Source organism: Staurois parvus, unplaced genomic scaffold (assembly GCF_062004578.1).
Source record: "Staurois parvus isolate SC_StPar_1 unplaced genomic scaffold, SC_StPar_1.0 ptg001181l, whole genome shotgun sequence".
Lineage (NCBI taxonomy): Eukaryota > Metazoa > Chordata > Amphibia > Anura > Ranidae > Staurois > Staurois parvus.
This window is the reverse complement of record NW_028318977.1, coordinates 4,163,422-4,188,824: the sequence shown is the minus strand read 5'-3', so window position 1 is coordinate 4,188,824 and position 25,403 is coordinate 4,163,422. Positions and strand designations below refer to the sequence as shown.

Below are 25,403 nucleotides of genomic sequence, written 5' to 3'. Positions count from 1 at the left end.
TGGAGGGTCAATCATGCTTTGGGGCTGTTTTGCTTCTGCAGGTACAGGGAAGCTTCAGCGTGTGCAAGGTACCATGAATTCTCTTCAGTACCAGGAGATATTGGATGGAAACGTGATGCAGTCCGTCACACACCTGAGGCTTGGGAGACGTTGGACCTTTCAACAGGACAATGATCCCAAGCATACCTCCAAGTCCACTAGAGCATGGTTGCAGAGGAAAGGCTGGAACATTTTGGAGTGGCCATCGCAGTCACCAGACTTAAATCCGATTGAGAACCTCTGGTGGGACTTAAAGAAAGCAGTTGCAGTGCGCAAGCCTAAGAATGTGACTGAACTGGAGGCCTTTGCCCATGAAGAATGGGCGAAGATACCCGTAGATCGCTGCAAGACACTTGTGTCAAGCTATGCTTCACGTTTAAAAGCTGTTATAACTGTAAAAGGATGCTGTACTAAGTACTAAGATTGAATGTCACTTGGGGGTTGAATAAAACTGATAATGCTGTGAGCACAGAAAAGACATTTGTGGTTATTTCATTATAACTGTTATGTTATATTTGTCTGACCTACAAGTGCCTCTTTAATGTAAATGTAAGCAAGATGACTGAATGATCAAAAGCAATGTCAAACTGGCCAAAACACTCAATTTCAGTGGGGGTTGAATAATTTTGGTCACAACTGTATATAGTGCTGTCAATTTACACAGTGCTTTACATATATATATTGTACATTCACATCAGTCCCTAACCCTCAAGGGGCGTACAATCTAAGGTCCCTAACTCACATGCATATACTAGGGCCAATTTGGACAGGATCCAATAACGTCGGCCGCTTGAATGACCGATTTTTTGGTTTTTTAAAGAAAAATCAGCTGGTTTTCTCCCCATCTATGGCCTGCATTAGGTCCCTAATTCACATTCATACATACACATACTAGGGACAATTTAGACAGGAGCCAATTAACCTACCAACATGTCTTTGGAGTGTGGGAGGAAACCCACACAGGCAGAGCATGCAAACTCCAGGCAGGAGGTGCTGTGGCTGGGATTTGAACCAATGACCCTAGTACTGCCAGGTGGAAGTGCTAACCATTTAGCCACTGCGCTGCCCCACATTTGCTCTGAAGATACATATCTTCCTCAGTCCTTAGTGGCTGTGGGAGCGTTGCATCAAAATGTCTTAATTGGTAATACTGCCATTCATCCAGTGTAGAAAATATTTCCTTCTTATTTTTTTAAATTGTGTAAAGAACATAATACTCTCTTATCTACAATGTATTTTAAACATCATTTTCTATCCTTTATCCATTTTTTTCTATCCTTAAGCCATTTTCCTGAAATATTATCATTCCCGGGTGGGAAATTTGACAATTAATTAAACTTCCAATCCATCTGCTTGTGCTTTTCATCCCAAATCCTGAATACATTCTGTGTCAAAGTGCTTGTGTCTTCATCCAGTGTACAAAATGTATGTGGTATTCAAGTAATCCTATCTAGTGGTGCCTTACTAAGTGTACTCTCCATTGTTACCCAGCTTCTCCCCCGTGAATTATATATCCAATCTGCAATTCGTGATCAGCGGCAGACTGACAATTCGTGGGGCCCCCGGGCAATAGGGGATCATGGGGCCCCTGTGTCCTTGCCCAAACTCAAAAAGCCTATGAAAAAGGTACCAGGGGCATCTCATGGGGCCCCCTACTGACCCCGGGCCCTTGGGCACTGCCCGAGTTTCCAAATGGTCAGTCCGCCCCTGTTCGTGATATTAACACAGAGTTAAAGTATCTCTTGTATTGAACTCTATCTTGCTGTATTGTCTCCCTTTATATTGTAAAGTACTGATGGCACTATATAAATCCTGTATAATAATAATAATAAAAAATACATACTATTAGCTGAACTCCGCATTCCCCATCTTTAAGAGGAACAGTTATTGAGTAAGTTCCATTGCCAACATCTTCTTGAAGCCTATAACAGCCAATGTTTGCAACGTTGAGTTTACTGACATCAATATTTAGACTTTTTAGCTGACATTTTAGGAAAGAGGCTTTCATTTCATGTGCTCCACAGGTAAGCACTGGATGTATTTCTGAAATATCTTAAAAGGGGAAAAAAAAAAGAAATTGTATTTTTAAATAAGTAAAGAAAAAAATTATATATTATTATATTTATATAATGTATCTAACAAAATGATGGTGAGACAAGGCACATTTTATTTAACCACTTGCCGCCCTGCCACTGTAGAAATACAGCGGCTGGGCAAAATCACGTTTTAAAACGTGTGTTTTGTAAACAGGTAGGGGGCACGCGCGAGGCGCGCCGCCGTCCTGCCTGTCCCGCCGATCACAGCCGCAGATGTCAGTCACCGGGTCACAGCCGGTCCTTACCGGCTGTGACCCGGCGATCGGCAGCAATAGCTGACAGAGAGCACAGCTGCAGAAGCTGTGCTATCTGTCATTTCCCTGACAGCTCGAGAACACGCTGACCGGGACAGCAGAGTTTCCTTCTCCCGATCAGCGGTGTTCCCTGCAGTACACCCCCCCGCCCCCTAGTAAAACACTCCCCTCACTCAGATAACCCTTCCCTGCAAAATAAAGTTAACCCCTTCCTCCCCAGTGCCATTAGTACAGTGTCAGTGTTTTTTTTTTTTGCACTGATCACTGTATTGGTGTCACTGGGGATGTCAGTGACTCCAAGTCAGTACCCCCCAATGTCAGAATGTCCGCCGCAGTCCCGCCATAAGTCGCTGGTCGCTGCCATAAGTCCCTGATCGCCGCCATAAGTCGCTGATCACCGCCATTATTAGTACAAAAAAAACCACCTAAAAATCCCAGTATCTTTCCCGCCATTTGTTAACGCTATAACTTTCACGTAAACCAATTAATTTACACGTATTGGTTTTTTTTTAGCAAAGACATGTCGCAGAATGCATTTTGGCAGAAATTTATGACTAAATTTGATTTTTAAATTTTTTTTTACTGGACATGTTTTATAGCAAAAAGTCCAAAATATTGTTTTTTTTCCTCAAAATTGTCAGCCTTTTTTTTTATAGCGCAAAAAATAAAAACCGCACAGGCGATCAAATACCACCGAAAGAAAGCTCAATTTGTGAGGAAAAAATGTCATTTATGTACCGTATTGCATGACTGCGCAATTGTCCGTTAAACTAGCACAGCGCTGTATAGCAAAAAAATGGCGTAAATTGCAGTATCTATACCATAGTTTGTAGACGCTATAACTTTCACACACAGCAATCAATATACATTTATTGGGATTTTTTTTTACCAAAAACATGGAGCAGAATACATTTTGGCCTAAATTTATAACCAACTTTGAGTTTACTATATATTTTTTATAGCTGAAAGTAAAAAATATTGTTTTTCTTCAAAATTTTTGGCCTTTTTTGTTTATAGCGTGAAAAATAAAAGCGCACAGGTGATCAAATACCACCGAAAGAAAGCTCTATTTGTGTGAAAAAAAAGACGTAAATTTCGTTTGGGTGCAGCATTGCATGACCGCGCAATTATCAGTTGAATTAGTGCAGCGCCGAGTAGCAAAAAGAGGCGTGGTCATTAAGGGGGGTAAATCCTCTGGAGCTCAAGTGGTTTAAGCATCGCATTAACTTTTCCTTTGCATAATGTAATGAACAGTGAGACTTATTAACTTATAGAAAAGAAATTAGGTTTGCAAAAATTAGTTTTCATTTTGGGTGGGTGAACATGGCTATGCTCAGTGCTCCCAAACAGTAGCTGTCTTCCAGACAGAATGTACAGAAAAGGGAAAGAGCTAAAAAGGAATGTTGGATTTTAATTTTTTTACCATCTCAGTTTTTGTTGAAATTTTAGATTTTTTTTTTTTTTGCAATTAGTTAAAGCAGACCAACTGTTAGATAATGAGTGTATGTGAAATCTTCATTAAACACTGTAAATAATATTGTATTATGAATATATTTCAGTTAGAGCTTTAACAGTGCGGATGTGCAATATCTCTTCCTATAAATTCCTCTTCTATAGATACCATAGTTGCCAAAGGGAATGTTCTATTAATTACACCCCTTTACTGTATAACAGATGTTTTTGCTGAGAATCCTCTTTCAGACAGTTCGGTGCCAGAGTTAGTTTATCTAAAAATGGGACAAAATCTGTTGTCTTCACAAATACGCACTTCAAAGGATACCTCATTTAGATATGCAATGAAGGTGGCCAGCCATTCATGAATACTTAGTTTCCTACCAAAAGGTCATGAAGTGGCTTGCTTAAATTCCATAAAGGGTGTGCCAAGATTTGCCTTAAAGGGGGTTGCTGTATGCTAAATACAGGGGATTTGAAGTTAGCCAATTATGAAAGGGAATAGACTGGCCAACCAATAAGAGATACTCTAAGTTAAAGGAAGAGAGGCCTGAGAGAGAGAGAGAGAGAGAGAGAGAGAGAGAAAGAGAGAGAAAGAGAGATTCTCTTTGGAACACCAGAGGAAGGGAATGGAACTTTTACATCCAGTTCCATGGTAATTGTGGAATATATCCATTGCACTTGTATCTAAATGTTTGTCCTATGTCTTTTCTGTCTCACTGTTTGTATTTTGTAATATGTTTGAGCTTTCTTAATACTGTTTCTTTTATGTAACTAGATACAGTTGCAAGAAAAAGTATGTGAACCCCTTGGGATTACGTGGAGTTTTGCATGAATTGGGCATAAAATGTGCTCTGAATGTCATCTAAGTCACAACAATAGAAGAACACAGTCTGCTGAACATAATACTACACAAACATTAGATGTTGCCATGGTTTAATTGCACATAACATGTAAACATTCACATGGGACTACACACACACTCTATGATTATCACTCCCTACCTCCTCCAAGGCTGCTGATCTCCAGGCACCAGAAAATGTTGGTAGGGGGTGATAATCATGCTGTGTGTGTGCTGTCCCATACGATCTATCAGTATCTCATGTGCTGGATGGACAACAGGAGGGAGAGCCCACAGAACACAACACAGCACACCTCTTCCCAGCTCTTTCCTCCCCGCCACTTCTCCTCTCCCTGCTCCAGGCGTTTCCCTGGTCCCAGCTCTGAGTGCAGGTGGGGGAAGGAGCTCAGCGGCCACTCAGGAACATCAGGGCACCCCCTCGATCTGACCAGGTCTGTCTCTCATTCCAGCAGCAAAAAGCCGGAGGGAGGGAGAGGGGGAGAAACCTCAAACCGGCATTCAGCTGTTGGAGGGAGAGATACATGAGCATCATTCTGCAACTGCCCTGCCCCACCACACCGAGCCTCCTGCTGTCCGGGCCACCTACAGGAGTACCGGTGGTACCCCCTTGATGGGGGCTCTGCATGGCTCAGTCGGTCACTGCTCAACAGGTCCCTTCTCCTAAAAATTGCCGCCATAGGCAAACGCCTTGTTTGCCTCACGGTAAATACACCGCTGCGGTCAATGTATATTTATATCACTCAATATAATTGCATGAAATTGTGTTTTTTTAATGCAATGTCTATATCTATCACCAATGTGTCATAACATTTTTGTACCCTCTATTCTATGAATATTCTTAACTCTTCCTTTCCTGTACGCCTAAAAAAAATGTACTTTATATGATATAGGAAAACTGATTTTTGTTTATGTAACAGATTACAAAATGCAAGTTCATAATTACCAGAAACTTTAAATTCCTCTTTGCAGTGACAACCATATTCCCCATCAACAATGGAGCATTCTTCAGTGTTTGCACATGCGCACGTATCAGTGACAGTGGCGGGATCTGAAAAGAAGGCCACATGTTACAATGCAAGAGTGCAGTTTTAAAATACTAGCTTTACATATATCTCATTAAGAAATTTAGAATGTACCTGTACAGTAAGCTAAATTGCAAGTGGGCGTTCCGCTAATTTTGTACACGTAGTAATTATCCGGACAAGATTTAATCTTCACCGATGTTGACCACGTGCAACACTCTCCATACCAGGCAGCACAGACCGTACGATTTACAATCCCATCACCAGTTAGTGGATGTGATCCCTGGAGCCACATTGGAGCGCTTGTGCCACATCTATATTCAGAGACGCAGTATTCTGGCATTTTGACACCTCCAGCGCCTACAAAGCGGTACCATCCATTCAGGTAATAGTCACAATTATACCAATAACTATAACTGGAAGCGCTTCTCCATGGTTCGTCAAGGGTAGTGTAATTAAGGCATGGATCATAGCAAGAATAGGAACCAAAGCTTTTTGCACACTCCATACCAAAACCACAAACACCGAGGGTACACTCATCCAGTTCACAAGAGAAGCCGTCCCCAAAGTATCCGGGAGCACACGCACACGTATAAGAGCCAATGAAATTGGTGCATGCTGCATGTGGACTGCAGGCATTTAGGTCAGAGTTGGCACACTCATCTATATCAACGCATCCCTCTCCAGTATAATTATAGTAGCCAGATGGACACGCACAGGTGTAAGAACCCAATGTGTTTACACAAGTGAAGTAACCACATTTATTTGACCAGTAATAGGAGCATTCATTAATATCGGAGCAGGTAAAGCCATCTCCTATAAATCCTTCCTTGCAGGAACACTGGAGGTAGCCGAAATAGTCTTCACAGGTAGCATTAGGGTCACATTTTGAACAGTCTAAAGTAGCTGTTTAAGACATAAAGATAAAAATAGATTAATTTTCTTTGATGAATGGTTCTCTGTTATGGAAAAAAAACATGTTTGCAATAAGATATATAAAATATAATTGCTGCACAAATGATAAGTTTAGCCATTCTAAATAATTTTAATGGGGGGGGTTATCAACTCAATTTTGTAATTAGACATGAGCAAATTTTTTTGCCATACAATTTGACAAGTCACATTTATCAGGTTAACACAGCCTTTCTCAACCAGAGTTCTGTGCAACTCTAGGGTTCCTTTAGAGTTGGAGTATTCTTCCCACTGATCACCAATGTAAGGGGCATTCTTCCCACTGATGACCAATGTAAGGGGCATTCTTCCCACTGATGACCAATGTAAGGGGCATTCTTTTCACTGATCACCAATGTAAGGGACATTCTTCCCACTGACCACCAATGCAAGGGACGTTCTTTCCACTGACCTCAAATGTAAGGGGCATTCTTCCCACTGACCTCAAATGTAAGGGGCATTCCTCTCAGTGATCACCAATGTAAGGAACATTTTTACCACTTGCCACCAATGTAAGGAGCATTCTTCCCACTGATCACTAGTGTAAGGGGCATTCTTCCCACTGATCACTAGTGTAAGGGGCATTCTTCCCACTGATCACCAATGTAAGGAACATTCTTCCCACTGATCACCAATGTAAGGGACATTCTTCCCACTGATGACCAATGTAAGGGACATTCTTCCCACTGATGACCAATGTAAGGGCCATTCTTCCCACTGATCAAAAATGTAAGGAACATTCTTCCCACTGATCACCAATGTAAGGGACATTCTTCCCACTGATCACCAATGTAAGGAACATTCTTCCCACTGATCACCAATGTAAGGGACATTCTTTCCACTGATCACCAATGTAAGGGACATTCTTCCCACTGATCACCAATGTAAGGGACATTCTTCCCACTGATCACCAATGTAAGGGGCATTCTTCCCACTGATCACCAATGTAAGGGACATTCTTCCCACTGACCACCAATGCAAGGGACATTCTTCCCACTGACCTCAAATGTAAGGGGCATTCCTCTCAGTGATCACCAATGTAAGGAACATTTTTACCACTTGCCACCAATGTAAGGAGCATTCTTCCCACTGATCACTAGTGTAAGGGGCATTCTTCCCACTGATCACTAGTGTAAGGGGCATTCTTCCCACTGATCACCAATGTAAGGAACATTCTTCCCACTGATCACCAATGTAAGGGACATTCTTCCCACTGATGACCAATGTAAGGGACATTCTTCCCACTGATGACCAATGTAAGGGCCATTCTTCCCACTGATCAAAAATGTAAGGAACATTCTTCCCACTGATCACCAATGTAAGGGACATTCTTCCCACTGATCACCAATGTAAGGAACATTCTTCCCACTGATCACCAATGTAAGGGACATTCTTTCCACTGATCACCAATGTAAGGGACATTCTTCCCACTGATCACCAATGTAAGGGACATTCTTCCCACTGATCACCAATGTAAGGGGCATTCTTCCCACTGATCACCAATGTAAGGGACATTCTTCCCACTGACCACCAATGCAAGGGACATTCTTCCCACTGACCTCAAATGTAAGGGGCATTCTTCCCACTGACCTCAAATGTAAGGGGCATTCCTCTCAGTGATCACCAATGTAAGGCGCATTCTTCCCAGAGATCACCAATGAAAGGAACATTTTTACCACTTGCCACCAATGTAAGGAGCATTCTTCCCACTGATCACTAGTGTAAGGGGCATTCTTCCCACTGATCACTAGTGTAAGGGACATTCTTCCCACTGATCACCAATGTAAGGAGCATTCTTCCCACTGATCACCAATGTAAGGAACATTCTTTCCACTGGCCACCAATGTAAGGGGCATTCTTCTCACTGATCACCAATGTAAGAGACGTTCTTCCCACTGACCACCAATGTAAGGGACATTCTTCCCACTGACCACCAATGTAAAGGGCGTTCTTCCCACTGGCCAGCAATGTAAGGGACATTCTTCCCACTGATCACCGATATTAAGACCATTCATCCCATCTGACCATCACACTAATGTATCATGAGCTGTTGATATAGTTACAATTGGCAGAGGTTCCCTGAGACATGAAAGCTTTTTAAGGGTTTATCCATGTGAAAAAAGTTGAGAAAGGCTGAACTACTATATCACCAGTTCTGCCACTGATATACAGTATGAGTATCTTATACTACTTTATTGATTTGGAAGGTAGCCAAACAGCCTTCACAGGTAGCATCAGGGTGACATTTTGAGCAGTTTGAAGTAGCTGATTGGGACTTAAAGATCAAACAAATTAATATTGTTTGATGAATGTTTCTTTGTATAAAAGTCATCAAGTTTAGAAAATTCGACACAATTTTGATTGACTGAAACCAAAGAGGGCAAAGTCTGGTGCAGCTGTGCATAGAGGCCCCTAACCAGGGGCGGACTGACCATTTGGAAACTTGGGCACTGCCCAAGGGCCCAGGGTCAGTAGGGGGCCCCATGAGATGCCCCTGGTACCTTTTTCATAGGCTTTTTTGAGTTTGGGCAAGGACACAGGGGCCCCATGATCCCCTATTGCCCGGGGGCCCCATGAGTTGTCAGTCCGCCCCTAACATCAGCTTATTCAATTAATCTTTGAGAAAAACGTGGAAGATGATTGGTTTCTATGCAGAGCTGTACCAGATTTTGTACTCTCCAGTTGTAGTAAATCAAACCCTATATCATTTCTGAAAAAAATTACTAGTCAAGGTTTTTTTTAAATAAATGCATAGGGGCCTTCATCCCAAATATTCAAATAGACATGAGAAAATCCATCTGGCAAAACTGGGATTTATCATTCTGATATATCATCAGTTCTTCCACTGATACTTAGGTATTTTATTCCACTTTATTCATGTTTGTTATGGTTAATGAAACATTGCTGAAAATCACAAATAAAAACGTGGTCTATGGACATAAGGATCGTGTTTTACTTTCTGTGATTTTAAAATTGCTTGGGATTTTAGCAATCTACAGCATAGACCCAATGCTATGATTTCCTATGTACACTATATTGCCAAAAGTATTGGGCCGCCTGCCTTTACACGCACATGAACTTTAATGGCATCCCAGTCTTAGTCCATAGGGTTCAATATTGAGTTGGCCCCGCCCTTTGCAGCTACAACAGCTTCAACTCTTCTGGGAAGGATGTCCACAAGGTTTAGGAGGGTGTCTATGGGAAGGTTGGACCATTCTTCCAGAAGCACATTTGTGAGGTCAGGCACTGATGTCGGGGGAGGAGGCCTGGCTCGCAGTCTCCGCTCTAATTCATCCCAAAGGTGTTCTATGGGGTTGAGGTCAGGACTCTGTGCAGGCCAGTCAAGTTCCTCCACCCCAAACTCCCTCATCCAAGTCTTTACGGACCTTGCTTTGTGCACTGGTGCGCAGTCATGTTGGAACAGGAAGGGGCCATCCTCAAACTCTTCCCACAATGTTGGGAGCATGAAATTGTCCAAAATGTCTTGGTATGCTGACACCTTAAGAGTTCCCTTCACTGGAACTAGGGGGCCAAGCCCAACCCCTGAAAAACAACCCCACACCATAATCCCCCCTCCACCAAACTTTACACTTGGCACAATGCAGTCAGGCAAGTACCGTTCTCCTGGCAACCTCCAAACCCAGACACATCCATCAGATTGCCAGACAGAGAAGCATTATTGGTCACTCCAGAGAACATGTCTCCACTGCTCTAGAGTCCAGTGGCGGCGTGCTTTACACCACTTCATCTGACGCTTTGCATTGCACTTGGTGATTTAAGGCTTGGATGCAGCTGCTCAGCCATGGACACCCATTCCATGAAGATCTCTACACACTGTAGTTGTGCTCAACAACACCAAGTTTGGAGGTCTTTAGCTATTGACTCTTCAGACAGTTGGCGACTTCTGTGCACTGTGTACTTCAGCATGCGCTGACCTGTTCTGTCATTTTACGTGTCCTACCACTTGGTGGCTGAGTTGCTGTTGTTCCCAGTTGCTTCCACTTTGTTATAATCCCACTAACAGTTGACCGTGGAATATTTAGTAGCCAGGAAATGTCACGGATGGACTTATTGCACAGGTGACAACCTATCACGGGACCACGCTTGGAGTCACTGAGCTCCTGAGAGCGACCCATTCTTTCACCAATGTTTGTAGAAGCAGTCTGCATGCCTAGGGGCTTGATTGTATACACCTGTGGCCATGGAGGTGATTGGAACACCTGAATCCAATGATTTTGAGGGCTGACCATATACTTTTGGCAATAGAGTGTATATAAGTGATATATTTATTTATGAATGGAAGAGAAGGTTCTTGGGTACCATTTACTAAACATCAGGATTACACAGTTGCATTATTTTCCATTTTTTTTTTCACTTACCTGATATATTAGTAGCTGAAAAAGAGAAAATATAAAATCAGTTGTATTGCAGTTCAGAAAATAAAAAATCAATAACTATAACGTTATTAAACAAATGTAGCCAAATGTTAGATTGGTGCTTGTGCTCTACACACTGTGCTGTACAAAACCTGTGCAAAGAGCAGAGCGCCGGGAGGGACCCAACAGGCCCCACCCATTGCAAGCTGCCTTCAGAAAACCACAGAAGGGGGAGGAGACCAGACCAGTCACCCTGCACAAGCAGAGAGAGCAGCAATGATAGGTCTGCATTAGGTTTCACACTGGATTACTGCAAGGAACTAGGGAAATACACAGAGCACACCAAGATTCAAGTAAGAATAGGCAACAACTGATGACTGGGGAACTCCACACACTTTGGGGAGATGTTTTTGCACTTGGTGCATATCCAAGAAGGGAGTGGAGGGAAATCTCTCCAACAGGACAGAAGACCCAATAGGCATTTTATCCCCCTTCAGCAAAATTTAACCTACCGTATTTTCCGGCATATAAGATGACTTTTTACCCCTTGAAAATCTTCTCAAAAGTCGGGAGTCGTCTTATACGCCGGTATACGGCATGCTGACACTTTTTAGGGGGGTGGCGTGGTGCCACCGCCGCCCCCCCCCCTTCCAATGGAAGGGACACTAAGTACAGGGGTGGGCAGGGGCTGCTGTTTCTTACCTGGCTCTAGTCCCACGACGATCCAGTCCAGGAAGCGCGGCTGCTCCTTCATTCAGTTCGGCCACTGGATGTTTGCGCGGCTGCTCGGCTCCGCCTCCTCACCGGTGATTGGCCGCCAGAACTGTAGCTCAGGAAAGGCACACAGGCGGCCAATCACCGGCGAGGAGGCAGAGCCGAGCGGCCCCACAAAAATCGAGTGAAGGAGCGGCCGGTAAGTGTGCCGTACAGAGGTGCTGCTGCAACCACATATGCTGGCTGCAGCAGCACCATACTGGAACAGGGGTCAGCAAGTGTCATTGGTGTCAGTGGGAGGAATAGTGCCCCATCATTGGTGTCACTGATACCAATGATGGGGCATTATTCCTCCCACTGACACCAACGATGGGGCACTATTCCTCCCCCCCACTGACACCAATGATGGGGCACTATTCCACCCCCCACTGACACCAATGATGGGATACTATTCCTCCCACTGACACCAATGTTGGGACACTATTCCTCCCACTGACACCAATGATGGGGCACTATTCCTCCCACTGATACTAATGATGGGGCACTGTTCCTGCCACTGATACCAATGATGGGGCACGATTTCTCCCACTGACACCAATGATGGGGCGCTTTTCCTCCCACTGACACCAATGATGGGGTGCTATTCCTCCCACTGACACCAACGATGGGGCACGATTCGTCACTCTGATACCAATGATGGGGCACTATTCCTCCCACTGACACTGATGGAGTACTATTCCTCCCACTGACACCAATGATGGGACACTATTCCTCCCACTAATACCAATGATGGGGCACTATTCCTCCCACTAATACCAATGATGGGGCACTATTCCTCCCACTGATACCAATGATGGGGCACTATTCCTCCCACTAACACCAATGATGGGGCACTATTCCTCCCACTGACACCAATGATGGGGCACTATTCCTCCCACTGACACCAATGATGGGGCACGATTCTTCCCACTGATACCAATGATGGGGCACTATTCCTCCCACTGATACCAATGATGGGGCACTATTCCTCCACTGATACCAATGATGGGGCACTATTCCTCCCACTGATACCAATGATGGGGCACTATTCCTCCCACTAATACCAATGATGGGGCACTATTCCTCCCACTGACACCAATGATGGGGCACGATTCTTCCCACTGGTGTGCATTGGAATAGGGGTAGTCTTATACGGCGAGTATAGCCCAAACACTACATTTTAACAGGAAAAGTAGGCGGTCATCTTATACGCCGGAAAATACGGTAATGAGATTTTACCCTTGCAAGGCGTGTAATGTGCATTGTGGTGTGTTACAATGATGGCATACTGCCTACTAGGTAACAGTGCATTGAGGTGCGATTCAAAATGAACGGCACTACGGCGCATTGTGTCATACATATTCTTTGATGCACTATATATTGGACATGAGCCTTTTTATAAAACAGCACATCAAAATGCATGTAATGTAAGCTGTGGTGTGCTGCAGTGCTGGTGTGTAGCCTGCTAGAAATAATGGGACCCCGTATGGCCTATCAGACCCCCACTTTCAGCCCACCCTTAATACAGACCTCCTCCCTCCTAGCCCTCTTCCTCCGGCACAGTTTGCCCTCAGAACCCTTCCACCCCTGGAATCCATCCACAAGACCTCATGGCGATGGCAGTCCAGAGAAAGGGGAAGTCCTCCCCTTGAATAGAGCCAAGGTGGATCTAGGTGAAGCCTCCCTCAGCTCTGAACTATTGCTGACAGCTGGATAGAAGTTTCACTGCAGTGCTAATGCCATAGACACTACAGCATTGCTGAAAACAAAACAAAATGTCGGACAGTTGCAGCGTCAGGACCTGGGGCAACCCACAAAAGATATAGGGCTTTTTCCCCTCAGGTGACCGGCCTTAGTAATGCCCATGTGCTGCACTGGGGCCATCAACAGACAGCTCCTCCTGAGCCCTGGTTCCCTTGCTGTCCCAAAGGGCCCAAAACAGGAGTACTGCCTGTATCCCCCTATCAGCTTCCCTGCTCTACAATGATAATGCACATGTTACACATCATTCAACATGAGTTTTACCATGGATTTCCATGGCACAAAAGTGTTAAAAGGCTCTCATTGCTACCCTTTTCTGTACAATATGTTGGATTTGTATAATAAAATAGAAGCATGTGATATATACCACGGGATCCTTCCACTCGAACAGAATATTTGCCAGTTCCCTCAACGTCAATGGTCCAGCTTCCTAAGGCAGGGTCTTTTATAAAGTACATGCTACCCCAACTCTCGTCCACAGTTTTCTTAATATCGTCTTTAGAAGCTGCCGAAGGAAAGAAGTACAATGCGTCGTTATACTGCAAAGCTACACATTCTTCCATAAATCTACAATTGTTCAATTAATGTTACATAAAGTATGAGACATTTTGGCACCCAAAGGCCTTTATGCAGTATTAGTGACTCTTTGCACATATAACATGTTGCAGTTAGCAGGTGTAATCCTGGACTCCCATCTGTCTTTTCAGGCCCAAATCCAATCACTGTCTAAATCTTGTAGACCTTACCTCTGCAACATCTCCAAGATACGGCTGTTCCTAACCTCGGAAACTACTAAGCAACGTATTCACTCCCTTGTTATCTCTCGCCTTGACTATTGTAACTCCCTCCTCATTGGCCTACCTCATCGTTGGTTATCCCCTCTTCAGTCTATCATGAATGCTGCTGCCAGACTCAGCCACCTTACCAACCGTCCCATGCCTGCCATCCCTCTCTGCTGATCCCTCCACTGGCCTCCACTCAGTGTCCTCCATTCCTCTCTGCCAATACCTCCACTGGCCTGCACTCAGTGTCCTCCATCCCTCTCTGCCGATCCCTCCACTGACCTCCACTCAGTGTCCTCCATCTCTCTCTGCCGATCCCTCCACTGGCCTGCACTCAGTGTCCTCCATCCCTCTCTGCTGATCCCTCCACTGGCCTGCACTCAGTGTCCTCCATCCCTCTCTGCCAATCCCTCCACTGGCCTGCACTCAGTGTCCTCCATCCCTCTCTGCCAATCCCTCCACTGGCTTCCCATTGCCCAACGAATTAAGCTCAAAACATTAACAATAATGTATAAAGCCATTTATAACGCTGCCCCAAATTACATCGCCAATCTTGTCTCCAAATATCACCCAAACCATCCTCTCCGCTCCTCCCACGAACTCCTGCTCTCTAGCTCCCTTGTCTTCTCCTCCCATGCTCTTCTCCAAGACTTCTTCAGATCCTCCCCATCCTCTGGAACTATCTACCCCAATCTGTCCTTCTGTCGCCTACTCTGCTCACTTTTAGGCGATCTCTGAAAACCTATCTCTTCAGGGAAACCTATCCCGCCTTCAGCTAATAATGGAATCTTCTATTCCTCCTATCAGTCCATCCCCCACAGTTATTACCTTTTGTACCACTAGCCCCTTCCTCTTAGAGTGTAAGCTCCAAGGAGCAAGGCCCTCCCAACCCTCTTGTGTTGAACTGTATTGTTGTTGTATTGTCTCCCTATATATTGTAAAGCGATGAGCAAACTCTTGGAACTATATAAATCCTGTATAATAATAATAATTTGGGATTACTTCATCTTGAGGCAAAATACAATGATCATCAACAGCATCCAATCAAGTGTTAGCTAGCCTTCTCTAGGTTGAATAGGGAAAATGAAATATCACATCTGACCATTTGCTATAGACAACACTGAAATTCTTTGTTCTAGGCCTCATGCACATAAGAGATTGGGACCATAAAATGTAAAATTTGGGCATATTTTCCTGCCAAGAAGTCACATGTGCTACGTTCAGCCACCCATAGAATTTAGTAGCTGTACACAACATGATAGAGCTGCATCATATCATGGTTTTAGTAGAGTCAGCGCATATCTCCCAACTGTCCCTGATTTCGAGGGACTGTCCCTGATTGAGAACAAAGTCCCTCTGTCCCTCTTTCCTCCTCATTTGTCCCTCATTTTGGTCTGATCTATACAGTTGTATATAAAATGCTTTATTAATCTTTCAACAAGTGTTTTACAGTGCTAAACCATCCAGTTTGTAAATCGTTGCATTTGTAAATTTCAACAGCCAGTATAAAGAAATAGTAAAGGTAACAAAAAGCACTTGTGGGTTTAACTAATCTTTTTTTTGTGTAATTCTCTTTTAAGAGGGTGTGACAGGGGACGTGTCCCATACCTGCATACATTTGCTAATAGATGTTCCTCGTTCCCATCTCAAAAAGTTTGGAGATATGGTCAATGTCTTCACCCATGCAGGATGAAGAGCTCCAGGAAGTCTGTTCTGAGCAGGGAGAACTGACTTAGGTAAATCCTGCTATGGGTCCTGGAGCACAGAGGCTTTGCACAGTCTTGGGTGGGATAAAACCCTCAATTCTAGGTCCATGTTTTGATGGGACTAGCACTTGCTGATTGTACAGATGTGTACAGGCTTCTTGTTATGGGAACTCAGTAGAGGTCAGGGCTTTACATGGGAGAAAGGAGGCTCTAATTAGGAGTCCGGGAGTGAGTTAGTGCAACTGAGAGCAGCTAGAGTTGCTGCATGTGTGCAAAAGAGCCCGTGTGAGCATGAGTACTGTATGAAGGATCAGACAAGGACCTGAAGTGGGAGGCCAGAGCACCAGTGCTCCGAAAAAAAGCCAGGAGGCTGCAGTAAAGAAAATGAATGGGTGAATAGTTAATTAACCTCTGCTTTAGGCTCACTAACTTTTCTTCCCACGAACAGGAGGTTCCCTGGAGAATGGAATGTTGTTATCTATGTAGGCTTCTTTAGGCCTTGAAGAATTTTAGAAGTTACTATCCTGTTTATGATAGCTTATGACATACCACATCATGGTTTATTGTAACATCTATAATGTATCCTGATTGATGCTTTATGGAAACCACCTGAAGTATTCAGTATTATCAACATACTTAAGCTCAAGCCATAATAAAGATCTCTGAGTTCTGCATCTCAAACTTTAGTGTCTGACCTTCATTATTCCCAAAGTTCTTTGTACTTGGGATGATGGGATGGAGAGAGCCGGAAAAACATTGAGTTCCTAACAGAAAATGTCTGCTTTTGGGCATTGATGGTGGAATAACCGCCTAATAACCCCTCCGAAGGAAAACCTTGATGTAAGGAAGTTTTTCTGTTAATAACCATGGGCAGAAAAGCCTTTGAATAAATGGTGGTAAGTGGACTGCATCCAAGGTCTACCCTTGACCCTAATCTTCGCAGCATGCATTTATTGATACTTGCATAAAAATGTGCATGCATACAGACATAGAACCCTGGGTGCAGACATATGTCCTTCTGCATGCTCATGTTTACGCAAGTACCGCGTGTACAGTTGTAATCTATAGATGGATGTAGGCAGAGCTCCCAGGCCAAGAAATATTGAAAATTGTTTGTTGTGTGGCTTGTGGTACCTGTGTGCTTGAGGTCCTATGTTTTATAGATCAACAGCAAGGGCGGACTGACGACTCATGGGGCCCCCGGGCAATATGGGATCATGGAGCCCCTGTGTCCTTGCCCAAACTCAAAAAAGCCTATGAAAAAGGTACCAGGGGCATCTCATGAGGCCCCCTACTGACCCCAGGCCCTTGGGCAGTGCCCGAGTTTCCAAATGGTCAGTCCACCCCTAATCAACAGTACTAAATATTGTAACAGATGGACAGTCTACCTCTGTAAAGATGCAGCTATTCCTTGTTTGTGGGGATGGGGTCCCTGATCAGCTGTGAAACTGATTTTTTTTTTTAAACCCACGGTGGTGCGCAAAACCAAAACACTAATTAAATGAACCAATAAGTGAATGTGAAAAACATAGACAAAAAAAGTGCACTTAAGGTTGTGTCTCTAGTCCAGCCTTTCTCAGCCAGGATGACCAGGCACCCTGGGGTGCCTTGAGGTTTCTTCAGGGGTGCCTTGGCAAAATGTCTAAAAATTGCCCAAAACGTTTATACAAGACAGTAGGTGGAATAAGGATGCCTTTTAGTTACACAAAGTCCCAGGTTTTCATTGTGCACCATTATGATCTTCTAGCCGCTGGCGTCCTGACAACAATTGACATCACCAGTTGATAAGAAGGATGTCAGCTGCCTGCACAGCAACCTAGTTTGACCCTCCCCTGTCCCCTCCATCAGTGCTGGGGTCACATTAGCTCAGTGATGGAGAAAAACTGAGGGAGAAGAGAAACATTGGAATACTAGTCAGTACCAGTGTGCAAAAGTGTATTTGCTTTGGAAGAATAAATCACCTCTAATGTTGGGTGTCCTACATGCGTGGTCATTGCTGTGTTATATAAACTATTAGAATAGTTTTTCCCATTTTATAATGGGGTGCCTGAAGACTGTCCATAATTTTAAAGGGTGCTCGGGACTGTCCATAATTTTAAAGGGTGCCTCAGGACTGTCCATAATTTTAAAGGGTGCCTCAGGACTGTCCATAATTTTAAAGGGTGCCTCAGGACTGTCCATAATTTTAAAGGGTGCCTCAGGACTGTCCATAATTTTAAAGGGTGCCTCAGGACTGTCCATAATTTTAAAGGGTACCTTGGGACTGTCCATAGTTTTAAAGGGTGCCTCAGGACTGTCCATAATTTTAAAGGGTGTCTTGACCAAAAAAAGATTGAGAAATACTGCTTTAGTCCATCTCCTGAAGAAGTAGAACCTTACCCTGAGCCCCCAGGGAGTGAGGCCCATCTAGCCAAAAGGCCTGGCTGACCCCTTTTCTCATGGTCAGCAGAAGCCACTCGCTGAGTGTTAGGTGAGGGTGTCTCCCAAAGAGAGACACCCCTCTGGGTAAGGGAAGGAAGGGACCCAATGGCCACACATCTTCTCCCAAGACTTCAGGGTAGGCCCGAGGACCCACACTCTCCATCCAAGTGGAAGAGACACAGACAAAAATTCAGAGTGGTAAACACATGGAGGTGTCAGTGCAGATGTATTGGCTGGACCTTGTGGCCTGGTAACAAAAATTTGCCCTGGTTTCAACCAAAGCGCCTAGTCCAAGAGGCGCAGTGCAGAAAAAAATGAGTGGTGACATGACCTTATGCTCACTCACACAGTGGGTTTTGAGGCCCATAGTGCAAATAAGAGCACCCCTGAGGTGACCAACTCCCAGGGGGAACAGACACTGCAGGTTATCTGCCTTCCCAGCCCATGATCAGACCAGGCAGAACCACTAAAATCAATAGGAACTGGGCCCTTCAAAACCATCCACGCCAAGTGAGTACTACTGACTTACACCTTACATGATGCATACTCATTCAGATTCCTCAACTATCGGAAAGGACGCTCAGGACCCCCTTCATACCAGCAGAGATACTGTACATCCCTACCAAAAGGCAAGAATGACAGCATAGCGCCCCTACTGGACACTGATAAGAATAGAGACTACACTTGATCTTAGATAAAAGGCCAAGAAGCATCAGGTGTGAAACTGATTGAAGACAGGTGGATGTAGTCCATGACAAGGCTTTTTGTGGCATTGGGGCAATAAAGGCTTCTTTCTGGCAACTCAACCATGCAGCTCATTATGTTTAAGTGTCATCATATTGTGCTCCTTAAAAACAACCACATTGTCTTTTTCTAGAGCAGCCTGTGTATCTCCTGAAGTTACCTGATGGGTTTTTCTTTGTATCCCAAACAATTCTGGCAGTTGTGGCTGCAATCTTTCTTGATCTACCTGACCTCAACTTGGTAACAAGAGATCCCCGAATTTTCCACTTTTCAATAAATTATTGAACAGTACTGACTGGCATATTCAAGTCTTTGGATATCTTTTTATATCCTTTTCCATCTCTACAAAGTTTCATTACCTTGTTACACAGGTCTTTTGACAGTTCTTTTCTGCTCCCCATGACTCATTATCTAGCCTGGTCAGCGTATCCGTGTGAGAGCTAACAAACTGTCAGGAATGGTGGTGGGACTCACCTGCCTTGTGGGCTGCAGTACCAAGGCTGGCCAGCAGGTGCTCTCAGCAGCCAGAATCTCACTCCTGCAATCAGGCCATTACCTGAGGCTGATTGCAGGAGGTGTATTTAAGCAGGACCAGGCCTGTGATCATTGCCTTGGTGTTGTTTCCCATGAGCCCCTGTACCTTGTATCCTGTGTTCCTGTTCCTCTACCTATCTGATTTGTTGCCGACCCTGCCTGATCCTGACCTCTGCTGACTTCTCCTGCTCTGACTCCTGGCTCGTCCCTGACTACTCTTCTGCCTACTCCTATGCTGTTTGACCTCCTGTTGCTGTACCTTGGCTCGTGACCCGTTTACTCTTTGCCTGCTGCTTTCTACTGATCTGCCTCCACCGTTACCGACCCGGCTTGTCTGACTACGCTACACTCCATACTGTCATCCATCCCGCACGGATCCAGTCACTACTGTCCGAACCTGCCAGCCCCTTCACATCAGGTTTTCCCCCGGTACATACCCTCAGCGGACCCCTCTACCACAGTTGGGTGCACTCAGGGGCCACGACCTGGTCTCAGTCCTGCTCCAAGTCCATCCCCACCATCAGGGGCTCTGGTGAAAAGGCAGACTGGGGCTTAGACGCGGCGCCCTGGGGAATCCTGTTCTGTGGGTCACTAGAGATCCCACTGGGCGGTGCCTGACAGTACCTTACGGCCTTGCCTGACCATTCCACCTCTCCAGCCTGACTACGCCTGTGTTCCAGAAGCCTGCTGTTTCCCTGTGTCAGTCCACACATCTCTGGTCATACCCGGATCTCTGACACAAACTCATTGAATATTTATACACTGACACTAATTGCAACATGTAAAGCCACAGATGTGGGAAATGAACCTTTAATTGTCATTGTAACCCGTGTGTGTCACCTTGTGTGTCTGTACCAAGGCCAAACATTCCAGGGGGAGGAGACTTTTGATCCAGGGGGCGGACACTTCTGATCCGGGGGGGCGGAGACTTCTGATCCGGGCCATTTGGGTGATTTCTGTTATCATTATGATTTTAAAAGGAGCCAAACAACTATTTGATAATAAATGGCTTCATAAGATCCCTACCCTTAAATAAAAGTTTTTTGACATGATCAGTCATATTTTAAATATCAATGCCAAAATTTCACAATTTCTTTCAGGGAATGCAAACTTTTGAGCACAACTGTGTATATATATATATATAATGTAAATATAAAATAAATCTTACTGTCAGGTCCTGTTATTTCAAAAGAAGTGATCGCTCCGTCTGTGGTCACTAGTAAAGAAGTGAAGCTGTCGGATACTGGAAAACTATCAGAATGACTCTCGCCTTCATAGTCTTTGGAGAACAGCTGTTTGGAATTGTTTGCCGGCTTTGACAGTGTGAAATCCAAATAATTAAACACCTAGAAAAAAAAAACATATTAATGGTGGTCACAAACCCAAAACCTTGAGGTTATACTGTATAATGCTTCTAGGGATTTAAAGTGTTACTAAACCCAGAACCGTGCATTCCATATATCTGGTCTCCCCGGACCCTGCATTCCATATATCTGGTCTCCCCGGACCCTGCATTCCATATATCTGGTCTCCCCGGACCCTGCATTCACTATATCCGCTCTCCCCGACCCTGCATTCACTATATCCGCTCTCCCCGTACCCTGCATTCGCTATATCTGGTCTCCCCGGACCCTGCATTCACTATATCTGGTCTCCCCGGACTCTGCATTCACTATATCTGGTCTCCCCGGACCCCGCATTCACTATATCTGGTCTCCCCGGACTCTGCATTCACTATATCTGGTCTCCCCGGTCCCCGCATTCACTATATCCGCTCTCCCCGGACCCTGCATTCACTATATCCGGTCTCCCCGGACCCTGCATTCACTATATCCGGTCTCCCCAGACCATGCATTCACTATATCCGCTCTCCCCAGACCCTGCATTCACTATATCCGGTCTCCATGGACCCTGCATTCACTATATCCGGTCTCCCCGGACCCCGCATTCACTATATCTGGTCTCCCCGGACTCTGCATTCACTATATCTGGTCTCCCCGGACCCCGCATTCACTATATCTGGTCTCCCCGGACTCTGCATTCACTATATCTGGTCTCCCCGGACCCCGCATTCACTATATCCGGTCTCCATGGACCCTGCATTCACTATATCCGGTCTCCCCGGACCCTGCATTCACTATATCTGGTCTCCCAGGACCCTGCATTCACTATATCCAGTCTCCCTGGACCCCGTATTCACTATATCCGGTCTCCATGGACCCTGCATTCACTATATCCGGTCTCCCCGGACCCTGCATTCACTATATCTGGTCTCCCAGGACCCTGCATTCACTATATCCAGTCTCCCTGGACCCTGCATTCACTATATCCGCTCTCCCCGGACCCTGCATTCACTATAACCGGTCTCTCTGGACCCTGCATTCACTATATCTGGTCTCCCCGGACCCTGCATTCACTATATCCAGTCTCCCCAGACCCTGCATTCACTATATCCGCTCTCTCCGGACCCTGCATTCACTATATCCGCTCTCCCTGGGCCCTGCATTCACTATATCTGGCCACCTCGGACCCTGCATTCACTATATCTGGTCTCCCCGGACCCCGCATTCACTATATCCGGTCTCCATGGACCCTGCATTCACTATATCCGGTCTCCCCGGACCCTGCATTCACTATATCTGGTCTCCCAGGACCCTGCATTCACTATATCCAGTCTTCCTGGACCCCGTATTCACTATATCCGGTCTCCATGGACCCTGCATTCACTATATCCGGTCTCCCCGGACCCCGCATTCACTATATCTGGTCTCCCAGGACCCTGCATTCACTATATCCAGTCTCCCTGGACCCCGCATTCACTATATCCGGTCTCTCTGGACCCTGCATTCACTATATCTGGTCTCCCCGGACCCTGCATTCACTATATCCAGTCTCCCCAGACCCTGCATTCACTATATCCGCTCTCTCCGGACCCTGCATTCACTATATCCGCTCTCCCTGGGCCCTGCATTCACTATATCTGGCCACCTCGGACCCTGCATTCACTATATCCGCTCTCTCTGGACCCTGTATTCACTATATCTGCTCTCCCTGGACCCCCACATTCACTATATTTGGTCTCCATGGACCCCGCATTCACTATATCCGCTCTCCCTGGACCCCCACATTCACTATATCTGGTCTCCCCGGACCCTGCATTCACTATTTCCGGTCTCCTCGGACCCTGCATTCACTATATCCGGTCTCCCCGGACCCTGCATTCACTATATCTGGTCTCCCCGGACCCTGCATTCACTATATCTGGTCTCCCCGGACCCTGCATTCACTATATCCGGTCTCCCCAGACCCTGCATTCACTATATCTGGTCTCCCAGGACCCTGCATTCACTATATCCGGTCTCCCCGGACCCTGCATTCACTATATCCGCTCTCCCCAGACCCTGCATTCACTATATCCGCTCTCCCCGGACCCCGCATTCACTATATCCGCTCTCCCCGGACCCTGCATTCACTATATCCGCTCTCCCCGGACCCCGCATTCACTATATCTGGTCTCCCCAGACCCTGCATTCACTATATCCAGTACCCCCGGACCCTGCATTCACTATATCCGGTCTCCCCGGACCATGCATTCACTATATCTGGTCTCCCAGGATAAAAAGGGATTTTCATTTTTTGCTATATAAATGAAAAAGTCCAAAAATTTTGAAAAAAAGTGTTTTTCGTATAAAATTTTGCAAATAAATAATCTTTCTTCATAAATCTTGGCTAAAATGTATTCATCTATCTTTTTAGTAAAAAACAAAAAACAAAAAAAAACAAATGAATTGGGACCTCGCAGAGAGGATGATGTCTGTAGCTGCCTCAACCTACTGACGTCCATGAACGTCCTACGGTCGGGAAATCATTCATTATAAAAACATTTTGTTCCCTCACCATACTATCCTATTCCCTACCACTAGATGTCCTCAGTCTGATGGCCAACATCATTCAAACTGCTTCCCCTGAGCCCATGTCATCTTGGGCCCACCCGTAGCCTGTGATTGGACAGTGTAAGGTGGCAGTAATGAGCTCATCTCGCCGTCACTCTGCTCTCCTCCTATGAGCATGCTTTTAGACAGAACTGATTGGCTTTTTTAACTTGAGAAACCATGAAAGAACAATCCCACAATGGTTGGTGACCCTACCCCTTTGAAAAATGACAATTACGTTGTATTACCAAAAGGGCATTTTTTTCTCAGCGAATAGGTGCAGGAACTCCCCCCTTCTTGGTCACCCCCTGTCTCCGCCCCCTACCCACCTCCGAGCACCCTCCCTTGGTTCCACCCCTTACTCACCTCTCACTACCACCCCTTTTAGAGAGCACAGACCCAAGTATCATTTTATGGTGCTACGTAATTTGCATGGAGTTTGTTAATGAAAACAAGAAAAGTAGTAAAATAGATCCCCTTCAGGCGGCAACAAAAGATCCCCTCAGCAACACTAGACCCCCTGCAGTAACAATGGTACCCATCAGCAAAAAATAGATTCCCCCACACAACAATAGACCCTCCCGAAGCAACAAAGGACCCCCCTGCAACAAAATACCTCCCCAGAAACAACAGACCTACCCCAGCAATAATACACTCTCAGCAGCCAGCATCAATAGATCATCCAGCAGAAAACAACAGCACAATCCCTCTCACGACAGTAGATCCCTCCCAGCAACAACTGCCCCTCCCCCCAGTAAGAGAACCCCCCAGCAGCAACAGATCCTCCACCAGCGTCAATAGAACTCCATGGCAACAATAGACACCTCAGTAAAAATAGACCCCCACACAACAATAGACCTACCCCAGCAATAATACACTCTCAGCAGCCAGCATCAATAGATCATCCAGCAGAAAACAACAGCACAACCCCTCCCACGACAGTAGATCACTCCCAGCAACAACTGACCCCCCCCCAGTAAGGTAACCCCCTCAGCAACAACAGATCCTCCACCAGCATCAATAGACCTCCATGGCAACAATAGACACCTCAGTAAAAATAGACCCCCACACAACAATAGACCTACCCCAGCAATAATACACTCTCAGCAGCCAGCATCAATAGATCATCCAGCAGAAAACAACAGCAAACCCCTCCCACGACAGTAGATCCCTCCCAGCAACAACTGACCCCCCCAGTAAGATAACCCCTCAGCAACAACAGATCCTCCACCAGCATCAATAGACCTCCATGGCAACAATAGACACCTCAGTAAAAATAGCTCTCCCACACAACAATAGACCTACCCCAGCAATAATACACTCTCAGCAGCCAGCATCAATAGATCATCCAGCAGAAAACAACAGCAAACCCCTCCCACGACAGTAGATCCCTCCCAGCAACAACTGACCCCCCCAGTAAGATAACCCCTCAGCAACAACAGATCCTCCACCAGCATCAATAGACCTCCATGGCAACAATAGACACCTCAGTAAAAATAGCTCTCCCACACAACAATAGACCTACCCCAGCAATAATACACTCTCAATAGACCCTTCCCAAGCAACAATGGACCCCCCTGCAAAAAAATACCAAAGGACCCCCCTGCAAAAAAATACCATCACAGCAACAAATAGATCTTCTCCAGCAACAATAGACTCCCAGCAGCCAGCATCAATAGATCTTTCAGCAGCAAGCAACAACAAACCCCTGCCTTAAC

General features: G+C 45.4%; 1 protein-coding gene across 1 annotated transcript in view; it reads right to left on the bottom strand.

Annotated features, from left to right (window-relative positions):
- Nucleotides 1-25,403, bottom strand: part of LOC149438953 (uromodulin-like) — an 83,239-nt gene that overhangs the window by 13,103 nt on the left and 44,733 nt on the right. Inside the window, exons 9-14 of the mRNA XM_089659661.1 lie at nucleotides 20,922-21,099; nucleotides 13,934-14,071; nucleotides 11,056-11,070; nucleotides 5,840-6,631; nucleotides 5,647-5,751; nucleotides 1,883-2,091 (exon numbers count right to left, since the gene is read on the bottom strand). Of these exons, the coding sequence (XP_089515787.1) occupies nucleotides 1,883-2,091; nucleotides 5,647-5,751; nucleotides 5,840-6,631; nucleotides 11,056-11,070; nucleotides 13,934-14,071; nucleotides 20,922-21,099 (1,437 nt within the window). The remainder of the gene's footprint in view (nucleotides 1-1,882; nucleotides 2,092-5,646; nucleotides 5,752-5,839; nucleotides 6,632-11,055; nucleotides 11,071-13,933; nucleotides 14,072-20,921; nucleotides 21,100-25,403) is intronic.